Source organism: Martes martes (assembly GCF_963455335.1).
Source record: "Martes martes genome assembly, contig: scaffold_210, whole genome shotgun sequence".
Classification (NCBI taxonomy): Eukaryota; Metazoa; Chordata; class Mammalia; order Carnivora; family Mustelidae; genus Martes; species Martes martes.
In genome coordinates this window covers 40510-64193 of record NW_027666522.1, presented here as the reverse complement: position 1 = coordinate 64193, position 23684 = coordinate 40510, and the positions used below count along the sequence as shown (strand labels likewise).

General features: G+C 61.6%; 2 protein-coding genes across 2 annotated transcripts; both read right to left on the bottom strand.

The window, feature by feature from the left end:
- Nucleotides 1–264: 264 nt before the first annotated feature.
- On the bottom strand, nucleotides 265–2191 carry LOC308337954 (testis-specific Y-encoded protein 10-like). The gene is made up of 5 exons (XM_080831509.1): nucleotides 1821–2191; nucleotides 1570–1681; nucleotides 1325–1470; nucleotides 1146–1230; nucleotides 265–444 (listed from the first exon to the last, which is right to left on the bottom strand). Exons 1-5 carry the CDS (start codon nucleotides 1878–1880, stop codon nucleotides 422–424), a joined length of 426 nt encoding a protein of 141 aa, XP_080687635.1. The 5' UTR covers nucleotides 1881–2191; the 3' UTR covers nucleotides 265–421.
- A 16041-nt stretch (nucleotides 2192–18232) lies between these two features.
- On the bottom strand, nucleotides 18233–20159 carry LOC308337953 (testis-specific Y-encoded protein 10-like). The gene is made up of 5 exons (XM_080831508.1): nucleotides 19789–20159; nucleotides 19538–19649; nucleotides 19293–19438; nucleotides 19114–19198; nucleotides 18233–18412 (listed from the first exon to the last, which is right to left on the bottom strand). Exons 1-5 carry the CDS (start codon nucleotides 19846–19848, stop codon nucleotides 18390–18392), a joined length of 426 nt encoding a protein of 141 aa, XP_080687634.1. The 5' UTR covers nucleotides 19849–20159; the 3' UTR covers nucleotides 18233–18389.
- Nucleotides 20160–23684: the final 3525 nt, after the last annotated feature.

The following is a 23684-nucleotide window of genomic DNA, read 5'->3' as shown; positions in this document are numbered from 1 at the left end:
TCATCTCCTCTCCCTGCCCACCTCCACCATCCCTAGGGGAAGGACCTCTGCCACGCTGGGATGCAGTCCCAGAGCTCGTGTGACCTGGACCTCTGGGCCAGCATACGGCCCCACCCCTTCCACGGAATAAGGATGCCGGGGCAGAGTAGTAAGCATCGACGGGAATCCCATGAGCTCAGGCTCCCCACCTGCCCCTTTCCATGAAGACGACCGTGTGTGAGCGTACACACAGTAACACACATAAACACGGTTGACGTCGTTTTTCCACATTTCAGTATTTTTACAGGGGGCCTCAATCGGCCCTGTGTTTCTCCCAGGCACCAGACTGGAGGTGTTCCCTGTGGGAGGGACCAGGCTGATCATCCGGCTCCATCTGAAGGTCCTGGACTCTTTCCGGGTCAAGGGCAAGGCTTCTGCGTATTCACCTCAACATGCTCAAGTTCCCTGGGAGAGACGGAGACACAGACACAGACACACGGGCACACAGTCACCCGGGCACACATGAGGCGGCCGGTGAGTATCCTCTACGGGCCACACGCAGGTTTGCTTGAGGGTTTCAAGGCCCTTTCGGGGAACGGAGGCCATTCTCCCCTGCCCCTCTCCCCGGCCCTTGATGGCGATCCCCCTACATTTCCTCCACCCACATAGCAACGGTATCTGTGCACGCTCTCCAGTGTTCTCTGGCTGATTGCGGTGGGCACAGGAGATTGCCCAGGGAGATGACTGGGAGGACTCTACCGATGAACACACAAAAGTGACGGGGTGACGCATGAGCCTTTACGCCAGGGAACGCAGACATCTGCGCCAAGGCTGGCAAGAGGTGCTTAGGTGGGCTCAAAGCTGAGGCGGTGGCGAGGAGACCTGAGGGCAGGAGTTCACGGCCAGGGAGTGGCACTTCCCGCAAGGCAGCTGCTGAGCCGACTGCTTCTCCGGCTCTGCTCACTGGTGTTGCCGGACCCGCCTGCCTCAAGCTTCCCAGGCAGAACCAGTTTGACACCGCCCTCCCCGACTCACGGTGATGCCCTTTGGACACGGGGTCACCGCCTCTTGAGTGTTCCTCTAAGCCTCCGTTTCTGCATTTGTGGAGCCCAGCTCCCACGGAGCCGCACGGAGCATTTTCAGCACCCACGCCCTGGGCGTCTCACCTGCCCTCCTCTCAGTTCCCTCTGCTGGGGCCTTCTTCCTCACGTAGTACTGCAGGGGATCGGGCCACAGGTCGTCCATGATGATCTGGCAGGGGAAACGGGGCAGGGCTCAGATGCACATCCCAGTCCGCTGGGGAGCACAGGCAGGTTCACGTGCGCGGTTTGTCACAGGGACCCACCTCAGCTATCCTGCTAGGCCCGGCAAAGCTGTGGTCAGAGAACCAGCTGAAGAAGTTAAGGCTGCTCTTGTGGCGTCTGCGGCTACAGGCCTCCTGTTCGTAACAGTGGTGCCACTGGATGGGAGTGGAATGAGACGGCTCGTACCCTGCAAGAGGAAGGGTCCGTGCGAAGGCGCTGGATGATGCATCAGGTTCAACCCTGCCGCCTCCACCTGCTGCCGCCCATCCACGCAGAGGCCCCTTACCAGCAGCCCTGAGGACATACTCCTTCTCAACGACGTCGTTGCGGAAGTAGGAGTTCTCGCGAAAGAAGAGCAGGATCTTGCGGCCATCACGGGGAGACTCGAGTTCCTCCACCTGCCGGGCGGCAAAGTGGGGGAGAGGGTTGAGATCTCTGTCCAGCAGACCCTTCCCCTCCTGGCCTTGGGGAGGAATCGCTTCTGTTACCCCCTCTTCTCCCATCCCCCAGGCCGGGCCTCCATCTCCCGGGCCAGACCTTCAAATCCGTCATGGAGCCAAGTATGCCTTCATCTTGCTCACTGAGCATGGCTGACATCTGCGGGTGGTTCACAAACTGCTTCGGGTCAAGGACTCTCCGAGGGCTGGAGAAGAAAGAGCTACAACAACAGAGCAGGTCTGCACAGCAAGTGCGCCCTGCATCTCCCCTCCTACCACCGGGACCCACTCCACCTCACAGATTGTGTCAAGGGCCCCTGCGCCCCCGCACGGCCTGCTGCATTAGTTAGTTAGGTAATTCCCTGCTGGGCACTAACACAGAAAGCTGGAAATCCTCGGTGACCTCCCTGCCCACCCACGGCCCCCTCCCCGGCACATCGAGGGCAACCTGCGGCCCCACCAGGGACCCCCACCCGGAAGCAGGGATTCGAAACTGTCGTGATCACCGAGGCATGAGCCAGGCCACCACAACGCAGGCCCCCTGCCACAGGAGTCTCCTGCGCTAGCCCGGCCACATCGGGGTCCCTCCGTGAAGGTATCAAGGATACAGCCTTGGCCCAGAAGCCAGGGATGCCCCGGATGAGGGCGCTTCGGTGGTCCAGGTGACGCCGTCGCCTCTGCCAGAACCTGAGCTTGAGCCCAGAGTAGGCCCTGCTGGCGTCTTTGTTCATGGGCTCCAGCTCTGACTGCAGGGCCTCGAGGGCCTGGGGCGGGGACGGGGGCGGACCTGGCCGTGCCTCTGGCCGTTCTTCCCCTTCCTGCTTCTCCTGCAGCTCCTGCGCTTCTCGCTCCTTCTGGCTCTCCTCCCAGGCCTCTTCCCTCCTGTCTTCCTCCTCCTCCTCCTCCTCCTGCACCTCTGGTACCTCTGCAACCTCATCCTCAACAGCCTCCTCCTCCTCCTCCTCCTCTTCCTCCTCCTCCTCCTCCTCCTCTTCCTCCTCCTCCTCCTCTTCCTCCTCCTCCTCCTCTTCCTCCTCCTCCTCCTCAGTCTCCTCGCCCTCCTCAGCCTCCCCCTCTTCTTCAGCCTCACTGCCAACCTCCCTAGCCTCGTCGTCCTCGTCCTCGTCCTCCTCCTCAGTCTCCCCGGGGTCCTCTGCCACCTGGACCACCGCAAGCTGCCACACCAACATTACGTCATCCCCCACTAGCACAAGCTCCACCACCAGGATGGCGCCCTCTCTCTCCCAACGGCCCTCCTCGTCCTGCGCTGGCTCTGCCGCCATCCCCACGCCTAGGCCCAGCAGCACCTTCGCCTCTCTTCTGGGGGTGGGGCTATATGTCCGCGGACAGCCGCGTCCCGATGGACCCCTCCCTCGACGGAGTCGGTCAGGATTGGGGGGCAGTCCCGCGTCCCATGTGGCCCCCAGCTGGGGCAGCTGCGGAGGAACGGAGCAGGAGGGGTGAGCACGCGGCTCCCGCAGGCGGCCCGGCAGTGGAGCTCCGCGGCCCAGCGAAGGGGGGACGTCAGCCGTCTCCTCGCAGAAGCCACCGGAGTCTGGGACGCATGCGCACAAGGGCTTCCGGCCAGGAGGCCACGGGGCCGAGGTGGAGGTGGCACGCGTGGGGCCTCGGCGCGAAGGAGGCCTGATCCACGCCCAGGACAATGGCCGGACCCCAGGTGCTGCCAGCGGCAAGGCCGTGGGCGTGGCCGCCACAGGCCCCGCCCCTCACCCCCTGCGGGAGCCGGCCAGGGAGGCAGCCAGTGCGCCTCCTCCAGGGTGGCCTCGGGCTCTACCTAAGGCGCCCCAGGCCCCAGGGCCCACAACCCCCTCCCCTCCATCCCGTGGCCTCCTCCAGCCCGCTCTCCACCCGGTGTTTGTAGCCTGTCAATGCGAAACCGTCCCTTGCCCTTCCCCAACACGATCGTCCAAGACTGAGGACAGCGTATGCACCACCGGGAACCCTGGCCTAGCGTGCGTGGAAACGTCAGCCCAGGCATTGCGGAATAGGGCCATTCCAGGAGACAGAGGTCGGAAGCGGTCTGCCTGTTCGGGGCACGGGGCTAGGGGGCGGGGGTTCGGCCACAGTTTGCCCCCAGGCCACGTCCTTGGCTGCTCAGGAGAAGAGGGACCGAGAGTGCTCAATCCGTCTCTCCGCCTGTCCTTTCCCCATGCTCTGCTCTCCCTCTTCCCCCGACTCGGTGTTTGTCTTCAGGGCGCTGTTTCTCTGCCCACTCTCTGGCCACAGGGTCTCTGGAAGATGAAGGCTTCAGGAAGCAAGATGCAGAAGCCTGTCCGAGCACCTCCTTTCCCATGAAATAAAAGCCCTCTTCTCCTCTGTGACTAGCCACTGGTCACGTGACCAGGGAAAGGGTCCCAAGCTGGGTGCCCCCGACACAAACACACACAGACACACACACACACACACACACACACACACTTACCCACAGACACTCAGTGTGTTTGGCATGGAGCACAGAGGGAGGCGTGCCTTTCGTGCAGCCAAGGGCATCCGGCAACGTGAATCCGGATGCCCCTCCCCTGAGACAATGTCTGGGCGAACCCTGTGGATGGGCAGTTGGGCATTCTGTCTGGCGGCCAGGTGACTACAGTGTGCACCCTTTGGGAGGCCGGAGGCAAGAAGCTGGGGCTGGCTCCCAGGTGACACAGCACGTACGCACGTACCTTCACTTCCAGAGACTGAGTGTCTTCCGTTGCATTCGGGCGAAACCACAAATGCCGTGGGGAAGGCGTTCCCAGCTTGTCTGGCCTGCAGAGGAGAACACATCTTCTCTAGCCTTCCCCTGCGGGCCACCAGGTCAGACCGTGAGCAGAACTTGAGGCTGGGCCGTCACGTCCCCAGGGCTGGCCCGTCACGTCCCCAGGGCTGGCCCCCACTCGTGGAGAGAGGATACCCAACGTGTGGCTTTGGGCCAACAAGGTAGGCTTGGGGCAATTTTGGTGTGCAGCCAGTGCAAGCCGGTCTCCCCCAGCATTACAGGAACAGACGGGTTTCTTACACCACACCTCAGTCATCTCAGTCGTCAAAGGGCCACACGTGCCGCGTCCTGTACACGGAGGTGCCTGTCGTGGTTGCTCCGGCGGTTCTTCACCCTCCACGTGTCCCCGGCAGGTCCGTACCGACTCTTGAGGCCACGGCATCTTCTGTGCCCTCGCACAGGTCTTCTTCGGCTCCGTCTCCTGAACCGGCGGTGGATGCGTGGCTCTGCGCCATGGCTCCACTCCATGGGTGGCTGGACTAATGTTATCGCGGGGGTTCGAGCTGCGCAGAGTTCATGCCGGCTGCCTTCTAAGGTGCCAGCGGTGTTCAGTACAGCCGAGTGCTTACACACCCGTGTGTTCAGACCAAGGTTTCTTTGCGTGCCCACAGGTACCCGTGTGGGCAGCTGGCTGTAACACCGTGGGAAAGGGGTACACAGGCGTGGCCTTCCATGTACACACACGTGCATGTGGAAGCGCGTGCACGGACAGACCTATTCCGTTCCCAGCCGGGTCTGCGGTGGGTTTGCAGTGGACCGGATTTCATATGCACCCCCACGGCCTTGGACTGTGGTTTCCATGTGTTCGGCCATCATGTGGATGATCTCCACGTCCACTCGCAATCCAGGGAGACAGACATTCATGCAATGACAGACATCTGGCATTGCCCCTGCTAGGGAAGGAACAGGAGAGGGGCCAAAGGACAAGAGGTAAGCAGCCTGGAACGGAGACCTCACGGGAGGCTGGGTTTCAAGGGCACCTCCCTTGTTTCTTGTCCCCGTCGCCTCGACACACGTACACTGGAAAGCACACACGCATTCTGGGCGCCCCATCCCTTGCCTGCGAGACCACATGCGTGGAAGACCGTTGCCCTGGGTCCTCCAGTCCCGTAGCAAGCGTCCGTCTCCCAGCAGCTCTGGCCATTAAGCCCCTGGAGCGGGCGGTCTTCTTCAGGAGGCGCTCAGCCCTCTTGCGCCACGTACGTGTTTGCCCTGAACCTGCCCTGAACTCCAGGCAGATGTGCACGAGCCACATCCCCTGGTTTGCACCCTAAGGCCCTGGGAGGAAACCCGATGTCCTTATGATGCGCCCAACAGCTTAAGCCATGCGACCTGCGGCAGGGGTCCAATCCTAAACACCTCTTTCCGGGGCAGGCGGGGCATCCCCCAGTCAAGGAAGCGGAGCGCCTGTGTTTATGGGAGACACCTGGGAGGCGCTTTAGCGGCACCGTCCAGCCTTTCCTCTCCCCTGTAGAGCTCGGCAGGCCCTTCCTAAAAGCCCCGAGGAGCGAGCCGCAGAGGGCTCTAGGGAAAGTGGGTGGGGCGAGCGCAGCACGTTCTGGGGTCCTCCACGTCCGGATCCCCGCGGGCAGCCCCGCTGCAACCGTCAGCATGCCTGGGACTTCCCCTCCATCTTGTCGACACGATGAATCCCACGGACTGGCCTGGGGGAGCTGTGAGGCTACTCTCCAGCTTAGGCGACAAGGAGACCAGAAGACGTGACGATGGCCCCAGCAGTCTTCCTTTGGCCCGTTGCTCTCCACCACCCTAGAATTCTCCCTGAGGGGCTGTATCGGACTTGAGATCCCCAACTTGAGATCTGACCAACCGCGGGCAGACTTGCTGACGTTCAGGCCCGAACCGTGAAGCCGGCAGGGTTCCCGAGCCCGAAGGCCAAACCCTCCTCGACCTACACCTAGCTGCCGGGGCCGCCAGGAGGGAACCCAGTTCCCCAAGGCAATGAGGTCAGGACTCCACAAACAGCATGAGATGTCGGCATAGCACCACAGGGGCCGCTGGGAGGCTCTGCCGGGATCCATTCGTGGGCACACGTTGCCAGATCCCAAGCCCAGCTGAGGTGCAGGCGGTGGGGAACGTCGAAGACGGGGTGAGTGCAGGGCGAGCGGACGGGGAGGGGCGAGCCCCGGACTGGTGAGAAGTGGTGCTGGGAAACCCCTGTTGGCTCAGGGAGCAACAAGCTGGGTGCCCCTCGCTGAGGCAGGGAACACGTGCCTGTGGGTTCAGCTCCTCTCCTTTTCGTCCTCCCCGCCTGGTACACAGGAGGTGGACAAGACCGGCCCAAACAGGAGAAGAACAGAGTCCAGGATGGCCTTTCTACTGGGAGGAGAGCTCCCCGCAGGGCTCTTTCCTCTGGAGGAACGTGCTGCTCACGGATTCTTTCTTATTCTTTGCTGCCTTTGGCTAATCAACACAGAGGCGGGTACAAGGTTTGAGCCCCTCTGTAACACACACTGAGACCCCTAGGGTTTTCCCACACCGGCACCATCCGTGCAAGCTGCCTCGATGGGTGGTGTGCTTGACACGTGCCTGCCTTGCCTTGGCCCGTGTGCGTTTTGCGGCGAGAGGGGACAGAGAACCCTGAGTAACCATGGAATGCACACAAGGTCTGTGTGTCAGGAGGGACGTGGCTGCACTCCGCCACTGGCCCCTTTCTCCATAATCAGCAGAGCGGGAAGTGCCATGGGCCCTCTCCTTTCCCGACCAGGGACTCCCAACACACTCATACACACGTGACCCTGTCCAAAGGCTTGGGCACACATCACAGACACACACACTCACACACACACACAGACTCTCGACACCCAGACGTGCATGAGGCCACACAAAATCACACTCACGTGTTCTTCGAAACACAGAGAAACACGTGATGCGTCTGTGCTCGTCCAAACACACGCACATACCCTGCACACCCACACATGATCCCTGAAACCAAGTCATCGAGATGGCACATGCATACCCCCCCCACACACAGACTCACGGCACCCAGGCGTGCATGAGGCCACACGTAACCAGACTCACATTTTCATCTAAACACAGAGTGACATACAAGACACGTGTGTTCGTGCAAACACATGCACATGCTACACGCACCCACACATTATCTCTGATACAAAGGCGTGGAGATGACACATGCGCACAGACACACACACACACACACACACACACACAGACACATGAAAATGCAAACACACACCCACAAGCTCCATTCACACACACGCACACACACAAACACACACACGCTCAAGGAAACCTACTGAACACACTAAACTCACACTCCTCGGTATGAAATTCAGGCTTGTAACAGCAGCCCTTGCATACAGACACATAGGGGCTTGTAAACACGAACACAGACACACACACACAATGCATACGACTCACAGAAGGTCTCCGGCAAAGGCCTACACATACAGTCCCGGCCCCAAAATACATACACACGTGTGTCGCGGAACCATCATACTCACACACGGAAATGACCACATCAAAAACCCCTGGCACAGAGGCATACACAACTGACGCCAACACATCTGAGCATGCACACTCACACACACACACAGAACACACGCAACCACACACACACTCCCCTGAGGATAGAGAAGCACGTAAGCAAAACCCATGGTCTACGTCATCCTGGAACACACAAGTAGCCCATCAAGTGTGCACACACACAGACACACACACTCATACACACATACTCTCCTCGAACCCACTGTACACACTGTGTACACACTCGCTCATGTTGATCTGAAGCATGCACACCATCCCTTGCCTGCAGACACATAGGTGCTTGCAAAAACACCCAGAACAGACCCAATTCACACGAGGTGTCCGGCACAGGCATACGCATGTGGCACCACCATAAAAACCATTACACGGGTGTGCCCAAGAACACTAACACACACACCCCAACACATCCACAAACTCCAGCACGCAGGCAAACGCTACTCACGACGTTACATCTGAGCACGACACACTCACACATAGCCCTGAGGGTACAGAAGCATGTAAGTAAGACACATGGTCTGTGTCATACAGGAACACACACGTAGCCACTCAAACAGGCACACAAACACACACACACAGGTTCATGCTTCTGCAATCACACAGAGCACGCCACACACAGTACACCAACACACACGTGCGCTTGCAAGCACACGTACACACAGACAACCCATACAAGGTCTCCGGCACAGGCGTACGCAGTTGACCTGCTCAAAAAGGAAGTATGCCCGTGATCCCCCGCAATCCAGAAACATCCACAGAATCTGACACGCAGGCATTCTCAAGGGTCCAAAACACACACTCATACGCGCACGCCCTGAGGATTCAGACACATGTGAGAAAACCACACGTCCTCCCTGATATAGAAATGCACAGTCAACCGCTACACTCACACGCACGTACGTGCACACGCGCTTAAGCCCACGCAAACCCACATGCACTCCCTGCACAACCTATCTCATGTCACAGAGACATGCACCCTCAGCCCTACAACTGGAAACACAAGTTCACATGGAAACATGTACCCACAACACACACCAAACTCTCCAGCACAACTGTGTACAAAGAAGGCCCCAGAGAAACACACATACACACACACACACACACACACACACGCAGACGTTGCTTAGTGAAGAGGAGACACACAATGAAAACACATGGTCTACGGCATAAGGGCATTTCCAATTGTCCCCATACACACAAACACACACACTGATTACAGAAGAGGAGACACACAGTGAATACACCTGCTCGATGGCACAGAGGCATTCCCACTTATCCCCTCACACAGAGACATGCCTACACGCGCGCGCACACACACGCACAGAAAAACACACACACAGTCTCCAGCACCGAGGCTTGCAAGGGTGGCGACACCTACACGCACAGGTACACACCCAAAACCACAATAACCCCTGGGCCTGCAAGTCCCCAAACACACCACAGGAATCTGTGGGCACACAAGGGTATGCACACAAAACACTCCCAGGCAAGGACTACGGCACACAGCCTTGTATGCGTAGCCCTGCAGGGTCACACACCCAGCGGTGCCTGGAAATGCATACGCACCGAATACACACCACTCACCTCACCCAGGCATACAGAATTCTGCGTGCACGCATACACACATGCCTCTGTGCGTAGAAGCACACACCTACGCAAAAAAATGCACGGAACCAGCTCGCAGGCATGACACTCGGCCACGCAAAACCACAGTCCTGCTCACGGGAACACACAACCAAGAAACAGACACCTACACACTCGGCGTCCAGCACACACACGTTCACACTCGCCACACACTCTCGCGTGCGTGCACCTGAAGCCTCCACCCACACATGAGGCAAGCACACGTGGCCACACTCAGAGACACACGTGTGCACACGCCGGCATGCACCTGCAGCACACGTGAACACGCCCACACGGCGCCGGTGTGCATGCAGTCACTCGAGGCCTCGCAACACACTCACCCATGGGTGTGCACACACACAGACGCAAAACATAAACACACCCTGTCTCCGGGATGCAGGCATACACCCTGGTCACCCACGCGCACACACATACGAGACACACAAGCTAAGCGCCCACGCACCCATGACGGCCTGCACACAGGGGAGCAAAAGAGGACATGCAAGTCCACACACACACGTGCAGAATCCTACACACATGGTCCTCAGCTCAGAGGAATGCTCAGGTGGTCAGAGGTGCTTGAAAATGCGCGCGCACACACACACACACACACACACACGGATGCGGACCCGCCCACAGCTGCTCCCTCACACACAGCAGACTCACGATGTCACACAGCCTGTGGACCACACTGGCGTACCCTCACATATCCGTGGAACTGTCCCCTGCGGTGGGTGGTGTTACCTGCAGGAGGGTCTGGTGTCCACAGGGACGGTGAGGGACTGCCTCCCCCTTGGTCCTGCCGGGACCCTTGGGTTTGTGCTGGACCTGACCAGAAGCATGCATGGCCTCGCATCTCAGCAACGCAGGGCACACTTCCAGGAGCAGGGGAACTTGGAAAAGCTCTCCAAGCGATGTGAATAAGGTGGTGCGAGGAGCCAAGGGGGCACCAGGGCCCCGCTCGGGAGCACCTTGGACCCTCCTGGGCCCCCTGCTCTAAAGAACAAGACTTCACCGGGAGAGCTGCACCTTTTTCCCCTCCTTGGCCAGATCCTGCCTAGGAAGGGTGGGGTTCTCTCCCCAGGCCCAGCCCTGCTGCGCCCGGCCCCCAAGCTCTCCATCACGCCCACCCATGGAATCCAACAGGATGGGGGCTGGAGGATCCCAGCAGGCTGATTTCCTCCTTGCCATTTCCCGTGCCCCCGACAGAAGCCGACACATGGACCCAAAGGGCTCTGTAACTTGTTTATGGCCCTTCCCCCTGTCCCTGCAGCATTGGGCAGGATACTCTCTAGCGCCGCCCCTGCTGATCCTTGTCCCTGTTTCTGTCCCGTGCAGGCAGAGCACCACGGAGACGAGCCCATCCATGTCTCTCAACGGTGGAGGCCTCATCAAATTCGTCTCGGTGGTCAAACTCGGGTGCTCTCTGATGTCCACTTCCACACAGTGGCCATGCCCCGACACATACACACACGCATCACACACACACAGAGACAAACAGGAAAACACACACAAAAATCTTAGCTATTTGTGAAAACACATGCTGCCGGGATCGCCAACGTGATGTTGCGAGCCCGCCTCGTCCCCGTGGGATCCCTGTTCCTCCCCAGCGAGGGCGCCACGACCCTCCTGTGGACGGCCTAGGGCCATTTCCCAGGATGTCCGTATGGCTGCGGGAGGCCAGGCGGTGCTCAGGAACGTGGAGGGCAGCCCGGGAGTCGTGGCCCACGACGGGGACGGGACAAGGAGCCCGACTCCCCAAGATAGGCCGGCCATCCCCAACTGAAGGCGTTGGCAGGAGGACCGAGAGAGGGGCCGACAGCCACGGGAGACAGTTCAGGAAAAGGCGGTGGCGAAGCCTTGCTTCGCCCGATTGAGCAGGGATTTGCCGGCACACAGCATGGGGGGCAGGCACCTGCCGGACTAGACACCTCCTCCGCCCTGTGGGTGTGCTCTGAGTGGCCCCAGGCTCACTTCCCACCCTGCCAGCTGCTGCGTGGGCCCAGGCTCCTCTGAGCCTCAGTTTCCGCGCCATGAAACTGACTGTCCCCGGGCACCCTCCCCACACAGTTCAGGACCCAGCCCTCGGGGCTCCTTACCGACAGGTCTTCCTCTCAGCTCACTCCCATGGGCCGCCTTCCGGCCTAGGGTAGTACTGCAAGGGATTGGGCCACAGCTCTTCGATGATGATCTGGGAGGGGAAAAAAGGCCAGGTGAGCGTGGGGCCCCCGGCCCCGGTCCCCAGCAGCCGGGGCCCCAGCATCACCGTGGCGGACGAAGGCCGCAGGGGCCTCACCTCGGCCATCCTGTTGGGCCCCGGGCAGCTGGGGTCACACAACCAGTTGAAGAAGTTCAGGCTGCTGCTGTCTCGCCTGCGGCTGGCACCTCCACGTTCCTCATCCCAGAACCACTGGACTGGGGTGCAACGAGTCGCCCTATATCCTGCAGGACGAGGAAACTTAAGGGAGGCCGTCCATGGCCAGGGCCCCACGCCCGCTCTCGCTCCCAACCTACAACCTCTCCCCCTCCGGTGCCAAATCCCTCCCCCGCCCCCAGGACCCCATACACCTCCCTTCCCGTTCCCGGGGCCCACGTGCCCGGCGGCCCTCCGCCAGCTCCCCTGAAGCTCAGGCCCACTCTTACCGGCGATGCTAAGGTGATACTCCTTAACGATCACGTCGTTCTGGAAGTAGGGGTTGCTCCCAAAGGAAAACATCAGCCTGCAGCGGTACTTGGGATGAACCAGCTCCTCCACCTGGCCCAGCAAAGCGAGAGGACGGGGAGGGGGAAGGGGACTGAGCGCGGCTCTGAGCAACCCTGCCGCAGCCCCTCCAGCTGCAACCCCACTCCCAAGGCACCACCGCCGGCCTCCGTCTCCAGGGCTAACCTCTAAATTGGTCATGTAGCTGAGCAGGTCTGCGTCCTGGTCACCTGTCACGGCTGATATCTGCGGGTGATTCAGGATCTGCCTTGGGTCAAGGAGCCTCGACGGCAAGTGCTCCGGAAAGAGAACCGGGAACCACCCGGGAACCCCCGGCCCTTCCCGACCGAGAGCCAGGGACCGAATGGGGCCTGTGCACAAACAGAAGGCACCGCCACACTCCCAGCCTCCTCAGCGCTTGCCCTTTCGTCACCCATGCTCTGCCCTGGGGTGGCGCTGGGCTGGAGGATCAACAGGGCGAGGCCAAGAGCCTGCCTGCTTTGCCTTCCCAAGTCCGTCTGGCCTGTGCCCGGGGCCGGCTGGGCCAGGAGGCGGTCAGTCACCACGCTGGATGTCTGGATGGGCTCGGTCCCCCGCTCACGGCCGTGTTTGCTTGTGTGCTCCCCTGAAGCCCTGGGCTCTTGAGGGACCTTCTGTGCCCACAAGGGGGCTGCTCCGCTCACTTGCAGCATGGCTGCACAGCCAGGGTGCCAAGCAAGAGCCTGGCAGGGTCAGCAAGAGAGGGAGGAAAGGGGTAGTGTGGGAGGACGGGGCGCGAAGGAGGAGAGAGAGAGAGACAGAGACACCCAAACTCCGAGGAAGAGACTTGCAGAGGGACGGCAGGTGGGGAGAGAGCGAGCCAGGGTGGGGGACGTGGAGACGGAGAGGCAGGGAGGCAGGAAACGTGTCTGTGAGCACCTGGGCCAGGGGCCTCGGCCCGCCTCAGTAGGACCTGCGGAGACAGAGTTTGTAGCACCCCTGCACCGTGTCCAGGGCCCTGGGGGCCGCTGAAGTCGGCCAGCCCGCTGACTGACCCTCAATGAGTGCAAGCGCACAGAACTCTAGGTCTGCCGTGACCTCGCCAAAAAGACAGGTTGGGAAGGACCGGGAAGGAGGCGCGCAGCCTCTCCATCTGCCCCACGCACCCCCCAAATCCTTTCCTTGCAGCATCTGCTCTGAGCCAAGTGGGACCGGGCTTCACTAGGAGTCCAGAGTGTTGACCCGGGTTCCGCGACCGCAGAGGCCTGTTGGGGTGCTGCAGCCCCAAAGCACTGGCCCGGACCTTCTGCTCAGGCAGCAATGCACAGGTCCCAGCCCCTGCCTTTCCCCCCAACGCCCACTCCCTCCCCGCACCCACCTCCTCCGGGACCACCCTCTGCTGGCCCCTGCCCCTCTGCTGTGCAGGAGAAGGCTGGGGCCACTGCTCCCGCCTTGGGCCCACTGCTGCCTGGGCGGCCTACTGCCGCGAGGTGCCCAGCGCTGGAGGCCTGGGGCCCACGGCTGGGGGAGCGAGGCCCATCCCCGCAGCTCTCCTGCCCCTGGCTGAGGCTCTGCACCCTGCTGCCCTGCTCCCACTCTCCTCCACAGGTGCCCAAACCCAGCCAGCAGGCTGAAGGATACGGCGTGTGCCCAGAAGCCAGGGATGCCCTGGATGATGGCCCTTCTTCGAGCCAGGTGACCACTGCGCTTCCGATTCATCCTGCGCTTCAGCCGCAAGTAGGCCCTGGAGGCTTGGGCGTCCACAGAGCGGAGCGCTTCCTGAACCACCTCCAGCGCGGCAAGTGCGGCCCCGGCTGGGTCGGGCCGGGGCACCGGCTCTGCCTGCCACAGCTCCTTCGGCCTCTCGACCTGCTGTGCTTGCGCCGCCTCCTCGTCTTCCGCCGCCAGTACCTCCTCGTCTTCCGCCGCCAGCACCTCCTCGACTTCCACCGCCAGCACCTCCTTGACTTCCACCGCCAGCACCTCCTCGTCTTCCGCCGCCAGCACCTCCTCGACTTCCACCGCCACCACCTCCACCACCGCCGCGATATCCTCCACCACCAGCACCAACTCCGGCCCCGCGCCGGCCTCCTCTGTGCCCCCCTGGGCCTCAGCTTCCCGCACAGCCTCTGCCACCACCCCCGCAGCCTCGAGGGCCAGAAGCGCCCCCGCGTGCCCGCAGGAGCCGGTCTCCCTGAGGGCCCCCGCCTCCTCACCGCCCTCGTCTGCGACCAAGGTGCTCCAGGATTCTGGGGCAGCCCCGCCTTCCCCGGACCTCGACTCACTCTCCATGTGGCCCTGGCCCTGAGCGCCGGCCGCTGGGGACTGAAGGCGACGGAGGCGGCACCGGCAGCTTCAGCTGCAGCGCCCAGGAACGCCGCTGGGCGGCAGCGCCTAGCAGAGTGCGCGGGCCTGGGGCACGCATGCGCACAGGCCCGCGGGGCGGGCGGTGACGGGGCAGACACGGGCGGCGCAGGGGTGTGGGGCGGGGGGAGGCACGCATGCGGCCTGGGCCGGATGGAGCCCCCGAGCCCCGCGCAGGACGCGGCGTGCTCCCGGGTCTAACCCGTGCCAGGGCAGTGGGCGTGGCCACCACCCGCCCTGTGTCTTGGCCGCACCAGAGCCCGCCCGGGAGCCCGCCCGAGCCCCTCCACCGCGGTGGCCTCCGCGCCTCTCAACCCCAAACGTTCTCTTCAGAGACCCCTGTCAGGCCTTTCCCGCAAGTGCCGTGGTATCCCAGCCCCACTCGTCCCTTTCTCGTCCGTCCGTCTGGGGCCCCTCGGCTGGCGCCAGGAATTGAAATCCGGCGGCTGAATGCCGAGTGTGCCCGCCGCGCGAAAGCCTCCCGCGCTCCTTCTTAGGGGACCTGGGGGAGAGCCCGGGGGGCATCAGCTGCTGCCCCACCTGCGCCCCGTCACTGCCACGTGGCTTTCGCCCTGGGCCTGCCCGGTGGTGCACGGCGCCAGGAGCCCGCCGCCAAGGTGCTGCGTGCAGGGGCCATCCGCCTCCCCAGCCCCCCACCCCCCATCCCCCGCCCCAGCTTTCCGGAAGAGAAGGGAACTGCACGCCAAGTACTTTCCCTGAAGTTACTCTGCAAAGAGCCGAGGTCCCTGGCCACCGGGGTGCCTACAGAGCTGCTAAGCCGGCCCCGGTGAGGTCCGTGATTGCGACTGGGCAGCATGCGACTGGGCCAGGCTTTCAGTCCAAAGAGAAACTCTGCAAATTCCTCTGCCCAAGCCAGTGGTAAAACTTGCTCCCAAGGTGCTTTCCTCTGAGCGGCCCCTTTCGCTTTGTTTCTGTGTCTCTTTTCCTCGTTGCGTTCTCCTTCTCCACCTGACTTGCATGCAAGGGCTCTTGTGTCTTTCTTCCAGCTCCGCTCCAAGTTCTCCCTTAGACTGTGTCGGTGGCTGAGTGGAGTACCGTGCGGGGAGGGGATGGCCAAGTGAGCATGCACAGCCCAAGTGCCCTTTCTCTGGTACTCCCCACGTCGGTCCTTTGAGACAAGACCACACCTCACAGAGGTCTGCTCCGGGGGGCGGGGGCGGGTGCTGTGGCGGGATAGGATGCTTGCCGCCTGAGGTGTCAGGGAAGGCCTCGTGGGTGATGGCAAGGCCACCAGCGTTGCGGTTGCATCGTGGGAGGGCCTCTATTAGAAGGAGTGGGTCGGTGTGTCCTGGGGGATTTTGACCAGAAAGACGCAGGAGGAACTCCCTTGGCGTTTAGTGCAGGCGTTAAGTGCAGGGGCTGTGGTCGCAACAAGTGTCACAAACGCCCCTGCAGGGAGTAAGATGCATGGCTGTCTATGGGGAGAAGAAACAAATGTCTGAGACAGTCCGTGAGACAGCTCAGACTTTGGAATTACTGGTACAATCCAAACTGACCCAGCACTTGCAACCTTGCCCAAACCACTAGAGGAGGCTCCTCTGGTGTTACCGCAGGAACAGGAGCACAGCCTTGGAGAGGGAGAAGGCTGGGGTGGTGACAGGGGGAGGGGGAGGAGAGGGAGACTGGGAGGAGAGGGAGAGAAGCCCAGAAGGAGAAGAAGAGCTGGGGGAGAGAGGGGGAATGGGAGGGAGGGAGAGAAGGGAAGAGAGGGACAGGGGCAGGAGGGAGAGCCGTGCGCAGGGATGGGGAGGGAGAGACAGGCAGGGCGCGGCGAGGAAGGGCGGAGGCGGGGAGGCAAGGACTGTTCTGCCCCCAGCTGAATTCATACTTTGCGAGGCATGTAGACCCAAAGGACACATCGCTTGTGAGGAAGGGGCCACCCACGCGTGGGGAAGCAACAAGTCGGCTGAGCAGAGCTGAATCCAGTGGTGTCAACCAGGGCAGCTGTCATGTTTCCCGAAAACATGAGACAGCAAATGGGGAAGTCACGGAGGAATAGAGGGTGGAAACAGCCAGGGAGTACACAGACACCAAGTACTGTGATTGTGGACTGCCCTGTGTCAGTAACGGGGCTGGTCAGTAACGGGGCTTCACAGCACTGGAGTAAGATGTGGACGACAGCAGAACGGGCAGGTGTTGAAAAGCTGGCCACATCTATGCTCCGTGCAAGAGACTGGCCTCTGAGTCCCAAAGTCACAAAGAATTTGAAAGTGGGAGGAGTGAGGCCAAGACCTCAGAAGATGGACGGTGCCCTACACGGTCAAAGCAGCCTGCGCGCACTTGGCCCTTAACCAGGGGAGCGTGCTCCGTGGGGTGTTGGTGAGGACTAGGGGTGCCCTTTGGTGGCATTTCCCTTTTGGGGTCTAAGCGGATAGAGGGCATTGGGCACCTGCCTTCAGACCACGGAGAAGGAGGCAGATCAGCCTCGGGGTCAGCACGGGACAGACAGCACACGGGCGGGTGTCCTGGGTCTCGCATTCAGCAATACTCTGCCCTCTCCTCTGCTGACCATCTGGGGGACCCCAAGCCAACGTCCTAGGGAAGCCGGGAAGTGGGGATCATGGGGCTGCGTGGGGTTGTCAGTATGTGAGCGTGTCTCTGGACATGTGAGTGGGTGAAGGTTGTGTGCCTGGGAGGGTGAGTGAGTGTGTGCGTGTCAGGACATGAGGGTGACTGAATCACTGTGTGTTGGCTGGGGGTGTTGGCTCTGCTCCTGAGTATGTGTCAGTGTATGTGAGTGGCTAAATATTCTGTGGCTTAGGGCGGTTGGAACCCGATGGTGTTCGTGTGTGTGTGTGCGCGCGCGCGTGCGTGTGTGTGTGCGGGCCCGCACGCGCGCGCGAGCGTGCCTTTCCCTGCAATTTATGCTTCCGCCCAGCTACCTGGGCCAGAACGACAGGGTGATCTTTCCTACCTTCCCTCCTCCCACTTTCCCCTCTCCAACAGTCCCTCCACAGGGCCTGGCCCCCACTCGCTCCCGCTGTATCTGGGGCTGAGAGGATGACTGTGTCAGCAAGGGCCTGGGCCCCTTGTTTAGAAGAAAGGAGAGCCCTGGCACTGGGGTTCAACGGAGTAATGAAACTACAGTCCCACCCGTTCTGTGTGTGAGGTCATCCACCAGGGAGCATCTCTGGGAGACGGTCATCGCCATCCACCAAAAGTTGACACTGGACACGTTTGGCCCTGGCTCGCCCTTCCCTTTCTTTGACCTCTGTTATTTCCCCAGGGAAGGCATGGGCCCTGTTAGCTGGCCTTTCGCTCATCTCCTCTCCCTGCCCACCTCCACCATCCCTAGGGGAAGGACCTCTGCCACGCTGGGATGCAGTCCCAGAGCTCGTGTGACCTGGACCTCTGGGCCAGCATACGGCCCCACCCCTTCCACGGAATAAGGATGCCGGGGCAGAGTAGTAAGCATCGACGGGAATCCCATGAGCTCAGGCTCCCCACCTGCCCCTTTCCATGAAGACGACCGTGTGTGAGCGTACACACAGTAACACACATAAACACGGTTGACGTCGTTTTTCCACATTTCAGTATTTTTACAGGGGGCCTCAATCGGCCCTGTGTTTCTCCCAGGCACCAGACTGGAGGTGTTCCCTGTGGGAGGGACCAGGCTGATCATCCGGCTCCATCTGAAGGTCCTGGACTCTTTCCGGGTCAAGGGCAAGGCTTCTGCGTATTCACCTCAACATGCTCAAGTTCCCTGGGAGAGACGGAGACACAGACACAGACACACGGGCACACAGTCACCCGGGCACACATGAGGCGGCCGGTGAGTATCCTCTACGGGCCACACGCAGGTTTGCTTGAGGGTTTCAAGGCCCTTTCGGGGAACGGAGGCCATTCTCCCCTGCCCCTCTCCCCGGCCCTTGATGGCGATCCCCCTACATTTCCTCCACCCACATAGCAACGGTATCTGTGCACGCTCTCCAGTGTTCTCTGGCTGATTGCGGTGGGCACAGGAGATTGCCCAGGGAGATGACTGGGAGGACTCTACCGATGAACACACAAAAGTGACGGGGTGACGCATGAGCCTTTACGCCAGGGAACGCAGACATCTGCGCCAAGGCTGGCAAGAGGTGCTTAGGTGGGCTCAAAGCTGAGGCGGTGGCGAGGAGACCTGAGGGCAGGAGTTCACGGCCAGGGAGTGGCACTTCCCGCAAGGCAGCTGCTGAGCCGACTGCTTCTCCGGCTCTGCTCACTGGTGTTGCCTGACCCGCCTGCCTCAAGCTTCCCAGGCAGAACCAGTTTGACACCGCCCTCCCCGACTCACGGTGATGCCCTTTGGACACGGGGTCACCGCCTCTTGAGTGTTCCTCTAAGCCTCCGTTTCTGCATTTGTGGAGCCCAGCTCCCACGGAGCCGCACGGAGCATTTTCAGCACCCACGCCCTGGGCGTCTCACCTGCCCTCCTCTCAGTTCCCTCTGCTGGGGCCTTCTTCCTCACGTAGTACTGCAGGGGATCGGGCCACAGGTCGTCCATGATGATCTGGCAGGGGAAACGGGGCAGGGCTCAGATGCACATCCCAGTCCGCTGGGGAGCACAGGCAGGTTCACGTGCGCGGTTTGTCACAGGGACCCACCTCAGCTATCCTGCTAGGCCCGGCAAAGCTGTGGTCAGAGAACCAGCTGAAGAAGTTAAGGCTGCTCTTGTGGCGTCTGCGGCTACAGGCCTCCTGTTCGTAACAGTGGTGCCACTGGATGGGAGTGGAATGAGACGGCTCGTACCCTGCAAGAGGAAGGGTCCGTGCGAAGGCGCTGGATGATGCATCAGGTTCAACCCTGCCGCCTCCACCTGCTGCCGCCCATCCACGCAGAGGCCCCTTACCAGCAGCCCTGAGGACATACTCCTTCTCAACGACGTCGTTGCGGAAGTAGGAGTTCTCGCGAAAGAAGAGCAGGATCTTGCGGCCATCACGGGGAGACTCGAGTTCCTCCACCTGCCGGGCGGCAAAGTGGGGGAGAGGGTTGAGATCTCTGTCCAGCAGACCCTTCCCCTCCTGGCCTTGGGGAGGAATCGCTTCTGTTACCCCCTCTTCTCCCATCCCCCAGGCCGGGCCTCCATCTCCCGGGCCAGACCTTCAAATCCGTCATGGAGCCAAGTATGCCTTCATCTTGCTCACTGAGCATGGCTGACATCTGCGGGTGGTTCACAAACTGCTTCGGGTCAAGGACTCTCCGAGGGCTGGAGAAGAAAGAGCTACAACAACAGAGCAGGTCTGCACAGCAAGTGCGCCCTGCATCTCCCCTCCTACCACCGGGACCCACTCCACCTCACAGATTGTGTCAAGGGCCCCTGCGCCCCCGCACGGCCTGCTGCATTAGTTAGTTAGGTAATTCCCTGCTGGGCACTAACACAGAAAGCTGGAAATCCTCGGTGACCTCCCTGCCCACCCACGGCCCCCTCCCCGGCACATCGAGGGCAACCTGCGGCCCCACCAGGGACCCCCACCCGGAAGCAGGGATTCGAAACTGTCGTGATCACCGAGGCATGAGCCAGGCCACCACAACGCAGGCCCCCTGCCACAGGAGTCTCCTGCGCTAGCCCGGCCACATCGGGGTCCCTCCGTGAAGGTATCAAGGATACAGCCTTGGCCCAGAAGCCAGGGATGCCCCGGATGAGGGCGCTTCGGTGGTCCAGGTGACGCCGTCGCCTCTGCCAGAACCTGAGCTTGAGCCCAGAGTAGGCCCTGCTGGCGTCTTTGTTCATGGGCTCCAGCTCTGACTGCAGGGCCTCGAGGGCCTGGAGCGGGGACGGGGACGGACGTGGCCGTGCCTCTGGCCGTTCTTCCCCTTCCTGCTTCTCCTGCAGCTCCTGCGCTTCTCGCTCCTTCTGGCTCTCCTCCCAGGCCTCTTCCCTCCTGTCTTCCTCCTCCTCATCCTCCTCCTCCTGCACCTCTGGTACCTCTGCAACCTCATCCTCAACAGCCTCATCCTCCTCCTCCCTCTGCTCCTCCTCCTCCTCCTCTTCCTCCTCCTCCTCCTCTTCCTCCTCCTCAGCCTCCTCGCCCTCCTCAGCCTCCCCCTCTACTTCAGCCTCACTGCCAACCTCCCTAGCCTCGTCGTCCTCGTCCTCGTCCTCCTCCTCAGTCTCCCCGGGGTCCTCTGCCACCTGGACCACCGCAAGCTGCCACACCAACATTACGTCATCCCCCACTAGCACAAGCTCCACCACCAGGATGGCGCCCTCTCTCTCCCAACGGCCCTCCTCGTCCTGCGCTGGCTCTGCCGCCATCCCCACGCCTAGGCCCAGCAGCACCTTCGCCTCTCTTCTGGGGGTGGGGCTATATGTCCGCGGACAGCCGCGTCCCGATGGACCCCTCCCTCGACGGAGTCGGTCAGGATTGGGGGGCAGTCCCGCGTCCCATGTGGCCCCCAGCTGGGGCAGCTGCGGAGGAACGGAGCAGGAGGGGTGAGCACGCGGCTCCCGCAGGCGGCCCGGCAGTGGAGCTCCGCGGCCCAGCGAAGGGGGGACGTCAGCCGTCTCCTCGCAGAAGCCACCGGAGTCTGGGACGCATGCGCACAAGGGCTTCCGGCCAGGAGGCCACGGGGCCGAGGTGGAGGTGGCACGCGTGGGGCCTCGGCGCGAAGGAGGCCTGATCCACGCCCAGGACAATGGCCGGACCCCAGGTGCTGCCAGCGGCAAGGCCGTGGGCGTGGCCGCCACAGGCCCCGCCCCTCACCCCCTGCGGGAGCCGGCCAGGGAGGCAGCCAGTGCGCCTCCTCCAGGGTGGCCTCGGGCTCTACCTAAGGCGCCCCAGGCCCCAGGGCCCACAACCCCCTCCCCTCCATCCCGTGGCCTCCTCCAGCCCGCTCTCCACCCGGTGTTTGTAGCCTGTCAATGCGAAACCGTCCCTTGCCCTTCCCCAACACGATCGTCCAAGACTGAGGACAGCGTATGCACCACCGGGAACCCTGGCCTAGCGTGCGTGGAAACGTCAGCCCAGGCATTGCGGAATAGGGCCATTCCAGGAGACAGAGGTCGGAAGCGGTCTGCCTGTTCGGGGCACGGGGCTAGGGGGCGGGGGTTCGGCCACAGTTTGCCCCCAGGCCACGTCCTTGGCTGCTCAGAGAAGAGGGACCGAGAGTGCTCAATCCGTCTCTCCGCCTGTCCTTTCCCCATGCTCTGCTCTCCCTCTTCCCCCGACTCGGTGTTTGTCTTCAGGGCGCTGTTTCTCTGCCCACTCTCTGGCCACAGGGTCTCTGGAAGATGAAGGCTTCAGGAAGCAAGATGCAGAAGCCTGTCCGAGCACCTCCTTTCCCATGAAATAAAAGCCCTCTTCTCCTCTGTGACTAGCCACTGGTCACGTGACCAGGGAAAGGGTCCCAAGCTGGGTGCCCCCGACACAAACACACACAGACACACACACACACACACACACACACACACTTACCCACAGACACTCAGTGTGTTTGGCATGGAGCACAGAGGGAGGCGTGCCTTTCGTGCAGCCAAGGGCATCCGGCAACGTGAATCCGGATGCCCCTCCCCTGAGACAATGTCTGGGCGAACCCTGTGGATGGGCAGTTGGGCATTCTGTCTGGCGGCCAGGTGACTACAGTGTGCACCCTTTGGGAGGCCGGAGGCAAGAAGCTGGGGCTGGCTCCCAGGTGACACAGCACGTACGCACGTACCTTCACTTCCAGAGACTGAGTGTCTTCCGTTGCATTCGGGCGAAACCACAAATGCCGTGGGGAAGGCGTTCCCAGCTTGTCTGGCCTGCAGAGGAGAACACATCTTCTCTAGCCTTCCCCTGCGGGCCACCAGGTCAGACCGTGAGCAGAACTTGAGGCTGGGCCGTCACGTCCCCAGGGCTGGCCCGTCACGTCCCCAGGGCTGGCCCCCACTCGTGGAGAGAGGATACCCAACGTGTGGCTTTGGGCCAACAACGTAGGCTTGGGGCAATTTTGGTGTGCAGCCAGTGCAAGCCGGTCTCCCCCAGCATTACAGGAACAGACGGATTTCTTACACCACACCTCAGTCATCTCAGTCGTCAAAGGGCCACACGTGCCGCGTCCTGTACACGGAGGTGCCTATCGTGGTTGCTCCGGCGGTTCTTCACCCTCCACGTGTCCCCGGCAGGTCCGTACCGACTCTTGAGGCCACGGCATCTTCTGTGCCCTCGCACAGGTCTTCTTCGGCTCCGTCTCCTGAACCGGCGGTGGATGCGTGGCTCTGCGCCATGGCTCCACTCCATGGGCGGCTGGACTAATGTTATCGCGGGGGTTCGAGCTGCGCAGAGTTCATGCCGGCTGCCTTCTAAGGTGCCAGCGGTGTTCAGTACAGCCGAGTGCTTACACACCCGTGTGTTCAGACCAAGGTTTCTTTGCGTGCCCACAGGTACCCGTGTGGGCAGCTGGCTGTAACACCGTGGGAAAGGGGTACACAGGCGTGGCCTTCCATGTACACACACGTGCATGTGGAAGCGCGTGCACGGACAGACCTATTCCGTTCCCAGCCGGGTCTGCGGTGGGTTTGCAGTGGACCGGATTTCATATGCACCCCCACGGCCTTGGACTGTGGTTTCCATGTGTTCAGCCATCATGTGGATGATCTCCACGTCCACTCGCAATCCAGGGAGACAGACATTCATGCAATGACAGACATCTGGCATTGCCCCTGCTAGGGAAGGAACAGGAGAGGGGCCAAAGGACAAGAGGTAAGCAGCCTGGAACGGAGACCTCACGGGAGGCTGGGTTTCAAGGGCACCTCCCTTGTTTCTTGTCCCCGTCGCCTCGACACACGTACACTGGAAAGCACACACGCATTCTGGGCGCCCCATCCCTTGCCTGCGAGACCACATGCGTGGAAGACCGTTGCCCTGGGTCCTCCAGTCCCGTAGCAAGCGTCCGTCTCCCAGCAGCTCTGGCCATTAAGCCCCTGGAGCGGGCGGTCTTCTTCAGGAGGCGCTCAGCCCTCTTGCGCCACGTACGTGTTTGCCCTGAAGCTGCCCTGAACTCCAGGCAGATGTGCA